Source organism: Mustela lutreola, chromosome 12, assembly GCF_030435805.1.
Source record: "Mustela lutreola isolate mMusLut2 chromosome 12, mMusLut2.pri, whole genome shotgun sequence".
Taxonomy (NCBI): domain Eukaryota; kingdom Metazoa; phylum Chordata; class Mammalia; order Carnivora; family Mustelidae; genus Mustela; species Mustela lutreola.
Window position 1 is genome coordinate 26,387,540 of NC_081301.1, and position 13,646 is coordinate 26,401,185.

General features: G+C 38.7%; 1 protein-coding gene across 4 annotated transcripts in view; it reads right to left on the minus strand.

The window, feature by feature from the left end:
* Positions 1-1,863: 1,863 nt before the first annotated feature.
* The window catches only part of FKTN (fukutin), a 72,333-nt gene continuing 60,550 nt past the window's right edge, over positions 1,864-13,646 (minus strand). For 2 of the 4 annotated variants that reach the window (XM_059141973.1, XM_059141972.1), the window contains exon 10: positions 1,864-7,655. In XM_059141973.1, the coding sequence (XP_058997956.1) occupies positions 7,442-7,655 (214 nt within the window). In that variant the 3' untranslated portion in view covers positions 1,864-7,441. The remainder of the gene's footprint in view (positions 7,656-13,646) is intronic. The other 2 variants (XR_009346339.1, XM_059141974.1) reach the window with 2 other exon arrangements.

Sequence of the window (13,646 nt, forward strand, 5' to 3'; positions counted from 1 at the left end):
TTTTGTTGCCTTTGGTGCTTCTGGTGTCATATCCAAAAAAGTCACTGATACAAGCAATGTCAAGGAGATTTCCCCCATTTTCTTCTAGGAGTTTTATGGCTTCAAGCCTTACATTCATGTTTTTGAATCCATTTTGAGTTAATTTTTGGAGTGGTAGAAGACAAGAGTCTAGTTTTATTCTTTTCCATATGATTATCCAAATTTTTCCAGCCCCATTGATTAGAGACTGTATTTCCTCTGTTGAGTATTCTTGGCTCCCTCATCATATATTAGTTGACTAGATATGCATGGGTTTATTTTCCAGGCTTTCAATTCTGTTCCATTGACACATAGGTGTCTATGTTTATGCTAGTACTATACTGTTTTGATCAGCAAATCTGATGCCTCCATCTTTATTCTTTCTTCTCTGGATTGCTTTTGGCTAGTTGGTTAACAGTCCTGAATGTCTTTTTGAGTTGCTTATCACCTATGGATCTTTTCCAGTGAAATATCTGTTCATGTCTTTTGCCCATTTTCTAGTGGATTTTTCTAAGCTGTTGAGGGTTAAGTACTTTATATATTCTAGATGCTACTCCTTTGTCAGCTATGTAGTTTGCAAATACTTCCTTCTAGTTTGTGGCTTGGCTTTCCAGCCTCTTTTTGTAGGCTTTTATAGTTTTTAATTTTGGTGGAGTCCAGCTCATCAATTTTCCCTTTTATGGATTGTGTTTTTGGTTGGTATCAAATATTAAGAAAGAACTCTTTACTTCAATCTAGATCATGAAGATTTTCTATTTTTTTTCCCCCCTGAAAGTTTCATAGTCTTACATTTAAGTACAGGAGACATTTGGATTCATTTTTGTTTAAAGTATGAGGTGCAAGTTCAGGTTATTTTTGTTGTTGTTGAAAGGGCTAGCCTAGCCTCTACTGCATTGCTTCTGCTCTTTGATCAAAAACCCATTGAGCAGGGGCACCTGGGTGGCTCAGAGGTTAAAGCCTCTGCCTTCGGCTCAGGTCATGATCCCAGGGTCCTGGGATCGAGCCCCACGTCGGGCTCTCTTCTCAGCAGGGAGCCTGCTTCCTCCTCTCTCTCTACCTGCCTCTCTGCCTACTTGTGATCTCTGTCTGTCAAATAAATAAATAAAATCTTAAAAAAAAAAAAAAAACCATTGAGCATATGTGTGTCAGTTTCTGATTTCTTTATTCTGCTCTAGTGATCTATGTGTCTATCTCTTTACTAATACCACAGTCTTGATTATTGCATTAATCAAGGGCCACCTAATAAAGTATCACAGATGGGGTGTGAGGGGGGCTCAGTCAGTTAAGTGTCTGACTCTTGGTTTTGGCTCAAGTCATGATCTTAGGGTTATGAGATGGAGCTCTGTGTCAGGCTCTGAGCTCAGCAGGGAGTCTGCATGAGATCCTCTCCCTTCCTCTCCCTCTGCCCCTCCCCTGCTTGCATGCTAGTGTGCTCTCTCTCTCTCTCTCAAATAAATAAATACATCTTTAAAAAAAAATGAAGTATCACAGACTGGGTGGCTTAAAAGAGACTTTTATTTTCTCACAGTTCTGGAGGCTAGAAGTCCAAGGTCAAGGTGTTGGTAGAGCTGGTTTCTTCTGAGGGTCTTTCTCCTTGACTTGCATGTAGATGGCCATCTTCTCCCTAATCTTCGTATAGTCTTCCCTCTATGCCTGTCTGTATTCTTAAATCTCTTCTTATAAAGGACCCCCAGTCATATCTGATTGGGGCCGATGCATACGATTTCATTTTACCTTAATCTTAGAAATTCTGTACTGGTGGCAAGATTTACTATTTTACCAGACTGCTTATGAATATTAGTGGCTAATATCTACTGCAAATTTCAAGAATAAATACAAAACATCTCAAGTGATTAAAAAAGTTTTATTCATCATCCCAAAATGATTATATATTACAAATTCTGATCAAAATAATAATATTAAAGGTTTTTTCAGTAGTACCACAAACTACCTGTACCTGAAGATAAAACCAAATAGTCAACTGGTAAGCATACACTGAAATTTACCCATGTTTAAAATATCATTTGTTTAAAAAACCCACATACATGTTTTTCTGCTTATGAAGTAGAGGGAGCACACAAATAGCTATATATTATTTTCATGTAACAAACCCATGCTCTGAATGAGTCATCAAAAGACCATAAAACCTTGTAATTTTTTTTTGATGGTGCATGAGACAGTACATTGTTTTATACAACAAGATACACTACTTCTAATTCTCCTCATAATCCTTTTCAACCCCACTGTGAGAGCTGCTCCTAAGTGTGTAGCAGCTTGGTTGGCTAACAGATTCCTATATCATCTCTACGTTGGGTTGGGTTGGGGGATGGCAAAGGGGCATTCTAACTAGAAGTTCTGGGAATAGAGATGCATAGATTTCTCATTAGAAAAATGCAGACCTACCTACTGGTCCTGTGAAAAGCTATCACTATTGAACTGATCTGATTGACTTATAAACGATAATTAGATTTTAGTTTATGCAGAGAAGCTTAAAAGAGCTTGAAACATGCCCTGTAGATTCTTGCCTGAGACAGAAACACAAATTTGATGGAAGAAGGTGGAAGTGAGTATTCTCAATTCTCCTTTACTCAAACACAGATACAAACCTTTATCAACACAGATAGTTACATGAAACTAAGGATTCCAAGTTCTCTCCCTCTGAAAATCATGACTTATATCTGTGGCTGGGTAGAGATTTACTAACAAAGAGATGAGGTTTTACTTCTAGAAAAAGCTAGAATATTGAAGAAGTCCAGGGCAGAACAAGTACCAAAACTAGGGAAGCAGAGAGAGTGAATTGCTTGGGACCAAGGAACTATGCAACATAAGGGATCATACAAGGAGACCTTAGGAGACAACTGCTTGACCAATAAAATGAAAATATTAGTTCTATTTAGAGAAGGAGGCAACTTGTTAATGTCTCTGAATTCATGAACCATACAATTTGTCCTTTAATGCCTTGATAAAATGAAACAATTTTTTTTTTCCCCTAAGTAAATTAAATTCAGTTACCCAACCTCCTGAGTCAGGCTTATGTTCTGAACCATAGTTTTTTTAAATCCTATTTGAACAATAATTAGAAAAGCAACTGGGAAATAGGAAACGGAACATTCCTTGACTACTTACTTAATCCTAGGCCTGATGCTAAGCACTTTATGTTCCATCTTATCCTAACTAAAAACCCTGAGATATACACACTTCCCCAATTCACTCATGTGGAAGTTGAGGCTGAGAGGTCCTCTGCCATAAATCCCACATGATGAACCTGTGATGCAAACTCAGGCCTAATTCAGAAATTTGTGATCTTTTTATACCAACATGCTAGTTCCCTTAAGTGAAATGTCAGAGGTGACCTAGCCAGGCCTTAATGAGAGAGGAAGAGAAGGAAAGACAATTTGCTGCTGGGACATTCCTTCAAAGATATCCTTTTGTCTGGTCAAGAACTGGAGTTTTTCCAGATAATTATATATTAGAAGTTGGGAATGTGGTACTTTCTCTGACTACTAATCTTTGAGGAAAATTTTCCCGTGGGGATTTATAATATTAACAATGAAAGAACTATTCATCTTCCAGAAAGGAAAACTTGGGAGAGACTTAGAAACATGTGAAGCCTTAGGCTTGTGATACTGGATGAGGTGTTAGGCTGGAGTGTGGGAATTCATTCCAAGTGTGTTTCCCAGATGCAGCTCTGGTCCCCAGTCTACAAACCACTGCTCTTCTATGTAACACCTTGCTGTCCTATGTGCCATCTGAAGTTTGGAGCCATATTAAGGCTAGATACAACGGTTTGGGGTCACGAAGAAGAAAAGCAATGGATACAAGTTATTCTCAACTACTTGTATCCATCAGAGACTATCAATAAGGGAAGGAGGAAGGATTCTTTGGAAATGAGTGCTTAGCTAACGGTTTCCTGGGGAAGCAGAAGGGATGAAGTAGCAATGGGACACATCTTGAGCTTAAGAGAATCAAGTACTCCCGGATATTAAGAGTATTATGATCAAAGGCTGATGTCTCCAAACATGAACTATTTCACCTTTTGGAGATACGGCATTTTGTAGTTAAAGGTATGAAAATAGCCTAAGTATTTTGGACAAGAAAGAAATACTCCTTCTTGATCTCTTTGTCACCTTAGGCTCCCAATCTGAGCAAAAACCTATTAAGTGGGGAATGGCATAAACACCCTGAAACTGACTCCTGAGGCATGGGATGACTTCTCTTTGAAGCATCTCAAGCAAAGTTAAAAACACTGTGTTGTGATGCAATGACATAGGAACTGGGCCAAAATCATGGCACTCTTGAGTTTTAACTTCAGGTGTTTCTCAAGTCACTGCTATCATTTGTTGATTTAGCTATAACATAAAAGGCACAGAATGAATGTGACCTCTATAGCTTTTAAGACTCAAGAGTAAGATGAGGCACCTGGGTGGCTCAGTTGGTTAAGCAACTGCCCTTGGCTCAGGTCATGATCCCAGAGTCCTGGGATCAAGTTTCGCCTCAGGCTCCCAGCAACATGGGGAGTCTGCTGCTCCCTCTAACGTCCCCTCTCATGTTCTTCCTCACCCTGTTTCTCTCTCAAATAAATAAATAAAATCTTAAAAAAAAAAAAAAAGAGCAAATGATTTTCACTTGAGTAAACTTGTTTAGGAAATAGTGGTAGACATTCTGCCATCTAGTGGTCAAATTTCAGGGTCTGTAGCTAGTGAATCAAAGAAATTGGCCATCCTACTGCCCAGCTTCTTAGAGATATTAGATTTTAAGAACTGCAGTTATACTGCAGTTTTATTCCAGCGACCAGAAGTCAGGAGCTGCAGCAGAGGGGAGAAGGCCAAGGGCTCCCCACTTAGAGAAGGACCGAGTGTCCCTGTGCTTGTCAAAGGAAGGGTTATCAATCTTGCCTCTCAGGATCTGTCTGGAGACAGCCAGGGGTGCCTAACTTAGTTAATGTAAGAGGTTTTCTCCTGTAAAACAGACAGAGTGGACCTCAAAGTGGCCATACTAGGAGAATTGTTGTTGGAATACTCAGGTGAAAAAGAAAATTGATCTGATGAGGTTTGATGGTAGAGCCACTGGCCAGTGCGCACAGTTAAGGATCGTCAAGGAGGACAGAACAAAGTATGGCTGAACCTGTAGCAGAAGCAAGGCCAGCCTTCAGAGTCTGGGGAAAGGCTTTCACACCCTCAAGTCAGGGTAGGAACCAAGCAAGAGCAGAAGCCTGTAAAACCAGAAGGTAGTCAAGAAAAGTATTTCAGCTGCCAGTGGGCTGTGGAGGGAAGGATACAGAATCTCTGTCAGTGCAGCCAAGATCTCTTAGATTTTGGATTCTCCAAGACCTTGGACTCCAGCGATAGCTAAAAGAAAAATTTAACCTAAATAGGGGTGGGTAGGACCCCCTGGCAAACAGTGGAAGCCCCAATTTGAAATGGGCAGATGTGTATGCACTTAAGTATATATATACTTCTAAATGCTAAGCAAAAGAAAATGGTCCTCACTAAATGACAGATTTTACCCAGAAACACTATTAGTATCTGATATTTTTTCAACTATGAAAAACGAAATTAGGTTTGGCTATTTAGAATTTGGGTGTGATTTCTATGGTCTAATCTTCCAGCAAAAAGAAGCTGATTACAATGGTCTATCATCTGGGGACAAGTTTACTGGTAATCTGTAAGAGTCCCTGAAAACCCCATTATGTTAGTTATGAAAAGATCCAATGAGTACACATTGAAAGCTTGTCCTAAGAGAGAAAGATGAGTGGTTATCATTTATCAAAAAAAGTTCCTGGTGTTTTGAAAATATAGAGTGGGTGGTTGTAGGTCACTTTTCTCAACTTTGTTTTAGGAAAACTCAGTCAGCCTACTATTCCCTCAGACTCTCTGGTTTCCATTTCTGACACTGTTATGATTCTCTGGTTTTAGAGGAAAGTCTGGGATTTTGTCCAGAAAGTTGTCCTAAGCAGGCTTAGGACAAAATATAAGACCCATCTTCCTTTTCTAGACAAAGAAAAAGATAGCAGTGCTTACTGTACCTACATATACCTTTACCTCTCTCTTGGAATATATCATTAAAGTGACTCACGAAGAGATGGAGGAGAGAGGGCCATCCCAGCCCACTCAGAAACATATCTTGAGTTGGGGAAAAGGAAACTGAAGGGTTTTAAATTGGTGGTACTTGATAAAGCTGATAAAGGAAGTCTGAGTTTTCATCCCATCAATATGCAACAGAGAGAACATCTAGATGGAATGATGAGACTGGACACAAACTTTACAAATACCATGACGGAGAAAGCATTTGTCAGATTTGCCACTGACCTTCACTCTGGAGATGTGATATAGTGTAGAGGAGAGGGAACAGGTAGGCTTATATACCATTTAAATTGGTTTATAGGCCATAACTGAAAGATATGGAGCTGGAATTGATGAATGAATACATGGGTACAGAAGAGTGCATCTTAGAAAAATTACAGGTAATTTCTATTAATATTTTAGTGTTAACATCAAAATTGGGAATACAAGGATTAAAAGTTTAGAAAATATTAAAGTCTATGAATAGCTCATATTTTTACCTAACAGATGGTTGGGAATGAAACAAGTAAAGTAAGTTTTGTGAAATCACAACCCTTTCAAAAGCATGTCTGGTAGCATGATCTTGCTTGAATGATTTGTTAACAAGTGCTATAGAGGTCAGTGAAAATATTCTCACAATGGCTGGAAATTAAAGCACCACACAAGCACAAGCTTCCTTTTCATTCCAAATATGAAAATAGAAAATTACAGAAATTTGCATATCTTTGACAAAGCTAGAAAGCAGCTCTCATTCTAAGAGAATGATGCTCTGTACTCTAAATTAATTCCATATGGGGCTGCTGGTAAAATGAAATCTGCTTGCATCCTTTCTTGATGCCACCTAAAGTATGATCACTTAAATATTAACTGCAACTCTACAGTCTTAAAAGCAGCACTAACATACAAGCTTAACTGCTGATTACAGGAATGGGTTATTCGTTTTTTACTGCTATATCCTTCATTAGCTTTGCCCGATGAACCCATCTTCCAGTCCAAATGTTATCGAACATTTTTGAAAGAATATCATATTCTGTAAGAGCTTCAAAGGGTAAGGGTGTTTCCCTCAAAGGAAAACTGAGATGCTTACCAAAGGAAGAGGAAAGAGAGACAGGTATGATGTCACCCATCTCTGCTTCTCCGCTCAAACCTAGCACTGTACCTGGGAAGTGTAAAGGGACTCCTTAACAAAAGTAAAAGGAGAGAACTAAATCACATGGCTCAGAAGTTAGGACTTTTCCTGCATCTTCAGACTTGACATATATCTTCGGCCCTACTTGCATCCGACAAATAGAGATTTATCTTCTTAAACAGTTATCCATCTTTGTGTCAGAAGGGGAATTCTACCATTTCAACTTACTGTCTCAGTATAACTGGATAACCTCATCCCACTCAGAAACGGGCCAGATCCCATTGGGCTGCACATTGGGGGGAGAGCGCTTCCAGTCCCACGTCTTCACAGGAATCTTCCAGGTCTTACCATAGTTGGCTTCAATGTACTCAACAGTTTCACAGGGCACATGAATCTTCATGTCTACAAACTCAGTCCAGCACAGTGTAAACTTGGGAAACAGGTATCTGTGGCGAAACAGATGCAATGGGGAGAGGAGTTAGGCTCAACAGTACACGTTCGCTCTAAAGAACCCTGCTGCTAGTGCACTCTGGGCCCAAGGAAAGTCCTCCCCCATCAGACAGCTTTGGGGAGAGATACAGAGGACATTTTGTGGTTTCTGACTGTTCAGCACCCTCTTCCTCTTATAATGTTAACAGCATCCTAATCCCAATCCCCAGAGATGGGTAAAAAGGACCCAGGCCTAACCAGTACATTATAGTGACTGGATCAGGGATAGGAATATACACAAATTAGGCAAATAAAAGTCAGCTGTGGGATTTCCGCAGAAACACCAAAGAAAAAGGCATTCTTTTTGCGGAGGTTTCTAAGCTGGTGGGATGGAAGCTGAGCATCTGTTATCTAACAGCAGGGAGAGACTGTCTGAGAATGAAGTCAAAGCCAAAAGCGCCCAAAAGGCGGAGGAAAATGATACAGCTCAGAAAACTGTAGGGAAGGACTTGCATTTGGCTGTGTCCATTCCTTAAACATCTCAGGTAAACCAATGAATATATATAATTCTTTTTTTTTATACATTTCTAATACTTGCAATTCTTCCTACACAGAGGGAGGCACATGTAGCAGTGTGAAAGGGAACAACTCTTCTAGTCTGCCAGAGAACCTGAATCAACTCTGGCAATACAGGACATTCTCCGACAACAGCATCACATATGCTTGTGCCTTTGAGGCAGGTCTTATTAACTCCTGTGTCTCGGGTTTCACTGTGTTTTTAGACGGCTTTTGATAACCTACTTAGCTTAGTTAGCTAAAGAAGAAACTCCCCGGGTCAGCCAGGGTATTCTTCAAACTCCTTTCCTAACTCATACTGCAGTGAAAATTTCTCATGATATGTGAACATGGTAGGATGCACTAAGATGGGTTTTTGAGGAAAGCTTCACACCGCCTCCCCCCTCTTCCAACGCAGGCATCGAGGTCTAACGTCTGGATGTCCTGTACTTCAACAAGATGTCCCTTAAAGACAGCTATACCAACCACATTCTTCCTGCTCTATTATTTTAGCACCTGCCCTTTTTAAATCTCTGTTCTCAGCCACAAACTTACTTTCTTATTTTTAACAGTTCACACATCATTAAATCCTCATTAAATTCAAACTGCTACTGAGTGACTCTACAGAATACTAAAATAAGCAGCATATGTGTGAGGTGAATCTTCTCTTTCATAACCTGGACTTCCAAGGAAGACAGCAAGCATGACTCCAAGATGCATTCCCAGACCTCTGTCCCCTCACATGAACCTACATGTAGTTCCTGGCTTTCTTTTCGTCTCAAATGCTAAAGAATCTCTACACCAGCTCAGGCAGTGTTAGTTATTTCACTCTATGTCTAGTGGAACTATTTTAACTAGCAACTAAGTTTAAGAAATTAAACCAAAATATGTTTTTTAAAGGTATTCTAGATCAGTGAATTAAACTCAATATATTATAAAGGAAAGCTAAAACAAGCAGTTTCGTTAGATTTAAGTTTATACTATAGCGCGATATTCTGTGTTGGTGTTTTCTGAGAAATGTTTCTTCTCTTCACAACATGAAAAAAACTTTCAGTAATGAGATTTGAAGTGACAATAGCAGAGATCACAGAACTTTAAATTATCAGAGGATGAAAGAAAAAAGGAACAGGAAAGAGTCAGATGTCAAAGCATAATCATACTGTGGAAATGGGATCTAGCTGGGATGTTCTCCAAGGAAAGGTCAGTTCTCCTAATATTCTGCTTTTAAATATCGTGTTTTACCACCAGATGAACATAAAGCCATACATGAAAATGAGGGGCTGAACAAATTAAAAAGAAAGCAACAAGTCCCTTCTACCCAAACCAATGGGCACTGGCAGTTAATAGACCATCCCAGCTGGCTTCTGTGAAAAGACGGCCACAGCAAATCTCATAGCTGAGGAAGAAACAAGATACAGCAGAGCTCCACCATCTGCTGGTCCCAATTTTATTCTGCACACTCATATTCATGGAATTGCTTATTTTGTCATCAGACCAGCCATCCATCATGGGCCTCCACCCTCCCCTATCAGATACTGGTCAAAAGAATGTTCACCTGTCCCATCCTATCAAGTTGACATACTCTAGTTGAAATCAGAGGCAGAAATTACGACCTATCTCCATAACATAGGGCAGGAAACTCGTCTCTTAAATATTAGCCTCTACAGTCTATCAAAGAGGTGAAAGAAAGAAAAATCAGAGGTCCAGGATAGATACGGTAGATGAGACTACTACAAATTTTAATGAAAGCAGTATCTTAAACAATGAAATGTTCAAATGAATCAAACCATAACATTAAAAATAAACAGTGAAAAATAATTCAAAGACAATTTAACTCCAATGTTCATTTGTGTTCCTAAAGGGAAACATCCCTAAATCATTGTGGTTTTCTTTTCACTAAAAAATTTTCAATTCAATCAGCAAAAAGAATATTCCAGCTTCCTAGGAGAAGAAGAAAGATAAACCATAAAATGTGAAAGCTGATTGTTAAATAGGAAAGAGGAGAGGCAGAGAGGGGGTAGGTGGCACAGACCACCACATACCATGTACTCTGTCCAGGTTACCAGTAAACAATGACTAAAACTAGAACACACCATGGGTCTGGGACATTACCTTAGCTAAACTAAGGTTAAGTTTGGCTAAGCAATGTGTACTTTAGAGCTCTGGGACAGGATCCAAAATGTGAACAGATTTAAATTCAGACTAAGGCAACCCTTGTAAGCTCAAGGGATCTTTTCACACACATACAAATCTTTCCATTCACATTTTCTATGTCATAGCATGTTTACTTCATTTTATCTCTGCCTGAAAGATTAGAATTAAGAGTTGGTTGGAGCTAAAAAAAAAAAAAAAAAAAAGAAAAAGAGTTGGAGTAAACTATTTCATTTTTTTCCTCACAAAAGTCCTTATAATCTGTAAAACTACTTACCGGTGGTTAGATAAAGTAATCTCATCAGTTTAATTGTACATCCCATGAGCATAATTGCTAAATGGAAAATGCTGTTTTTATTATTATTAGTTAGCTAGACTAAGTAAAAGACAGACACCATCATTTATAACTGAATTTGACCTTTTTAAAAATAAGTTGCATTAAACTCTGGAAGTGGAACAGCAGAGCCATGTTTTCAAACAAGAATGTTCTACAAAACAACACAAATGGTTTATTCTCATTACCAATCCTTCATTTCTTTTTCTTGTGCTATTCCAGTGCCTAAGCCCTCTAGCATTCTGCTTAATAGAGGCAGGCAGAGCACACTTTTTTTTTCTTTTTTCCTGATTCCAAATCCATTTTACTCCAAGCTTGCTAAAAGGCCTTTCCCCCACTTTTGGTTAATTATGAAATTTATCAAAAGTTTTTAATGTCATCAAATGATAATGGAGGGTTTTTTCCCTTTGATCTTTTAAACATTTAATGTTGAAAATTGCACTAATATACAAGAACTACAAAATTTGATATAATACATGATCAAGCTTTGCAAATGTTCTATTTATAGCAGACAAGAAAGTATATTCAGCATTTATTGGGTGAAGACTTTTCTATATATCCAATAAATCAAGCTTATTGATTTTCTTCATGTTTTCAATAGTTTACTAATTTCTTCTTTGCCTGAATCAGCAGTTGTTGTTTTTTTTTTTTAAGAGATTTTATTTATTTATTTAACAGAGAGAGAGAGAGATCACAAGTAGGTAGAGAGGCAGGCAGAGAGAGAGGGAGGCAGGCTCCCCCCTGAGCAGAGAGCCTGATGTGGGGCTCGATCCCAGGACCCTGAGATCATGACCTGAGCCGAAGGCAGAGGCTTTAACCCACTGAGCCACCCAGGCACCCCAATAAATAAAATCTTAAAATAAAATAATTTCTACACCCAACATGGGGCTTGAACTTACAACCTCAAAATCAAGAGTCACACACTCTACCAAATGAGCCAGCCAGGCACCCATATTTGGAAATTTTAAATAATATTTCTATCTAGCAGTAGTTACTATTTGTAATAGTTACTATTGCTTTTAAAGATTTTATTTATTTATTTGACAAAGAGAGAGAGATACCAAGTAGGCAGAGAGTCAGGCAGAGGGGTGGGGGAAGCAGGCTCCCTGCTGAGAAGAGGCCCCCCCCCCACCCACTCCCTTAAATAGGGCGCAATCCCAGGACCCTGAGATCATGACCTAAGCCAAAGGCAGAGGCTCAACCCACTGGGCCACCCAGGAACCCACTACTGTCTATTTTTTAACCTATATATATCACGGTAAAAGTTTCTAATAAAAACTGAATATGTGCAGAATCTCAACCCTCTTCCTACTACACAGAACTTAGATACACTTTACTCCTTCAACACTGAAAAATCATCTCCTCCTCAACTGATTATCATCAAGAGTTTCCCTTTCTAACCTTTCTCTTTTTAACCGCTGTCATTTTTTTATAGACAATGGCTCACCAATTTACTGACATATTGTACACACTTTTTTGTTCACCATTATGTCATATATATTATATCTTCCTTCTGTGTTAATAGATCTTTAAGCATGGATCTCTGAGATGTGACCTTTCTTAATCTTTTTACACATGTAAATGTCTTTACCTTGACCTCCCTCTTGAATGTTAGTTTTAACTGCATATAACTTAGTTATTTCTCCTCAGCTTTTGAAAAATAACCTCCATTATCTTCTGGCCTCTATTGTTAAAGAGGTATATTTGCTGCTCCTTTGTGAACAATCTGTTTTGTCTATAGCCTGAAAACAAAAATTTTTTAAAAGATTGTATTTATTTGAGCACCTGGGTGGCTCAGTTGGTTAAGCGACTGCCTTTGGCTTGGGTCATGACCCCAGAGTTCCGGGATCGAGTCCCACATTGGCTCCCAGCTCCACAGGCAATCTGCTTCTCCCTCTGACTTTTTCCCCTCTCTGCTTTCTCTCACTGTCTCTCTCTCAAATAAATAAAAACAAATCTTAAAAAAAAAAAAAAGATGTATTTATTTATTTGAGAGTGACAGAGATAGTGACAGAGATAGTAAGAGAGAGCACAAGTGGAGGAGAGGGAGTAGCAGGCTACCTGCTCAGCAAGGAGATCGATGCGGGGCTCAATCCCAGGGTCCTGGGATCATGACCTGAGCTGAAGGCAGATGCTTAACCGAATGAGCACCCAGGAGCCCCCAATTTTTGTTTTTGACATTACAGTTTTCTTAGGAATTATCTAGATGTAGATTTATTATTTATCCTGGTTATCTGTCTTTAATTTGGGAATTCTATTTAAATACTGCTTTTTCACCATTCACTCCAATTTCTTTTAGCTCAGCTATATCTTTTTAAATTTTCTTTGATTTTTATATTTATTTTTTATATTCATTTGAGTGTAGGTGACCACAATATTACGTTTCATGTGTACAACACAGTGATTAGACAAGTTTATACATTATGCTATGTTCATCACAAGGGTAGCTGCCTTCTGTCCTAATACATTGGCATTCTATTATTATTGACTATATTCCTTAAGCTGTGCCTTTTATTCCCATGACTTATTCATTACATAATGGAAGTCTATATGTCCCACTTCCCTTAACCCATTTTGTCCACCTCCCCGTAGCCCTCTTCTCTGGCAACCTTCAGTTTGTTCTCTGTATTTATAGGCCTAATTCTGTTTTCTGCTTGTTGATTCATTTAGTTTAGTTTGTTTTAGATTTCACTTAAGCATGAAATCATGCAGTACTTGTCCTTCTCAGTCTGACTTATTTCACCTAGTATAACACTCTCTAGGTCCATTCATGTTTTCTCAAATGGCAAAAGCTCATCTATTTTCATGATTGTGTAATATTCTACTGTGTGGGGGGGTATCTATGTGTGTATACTCTTTATATCTTCCTGAGACATTTGTTTATTGATGGGCACTTAGTTTGCTTCCATATCTTGACTATGGTAAATAATGCTGAAATAAACAGGGGTACATATATCTTTCCAAACTA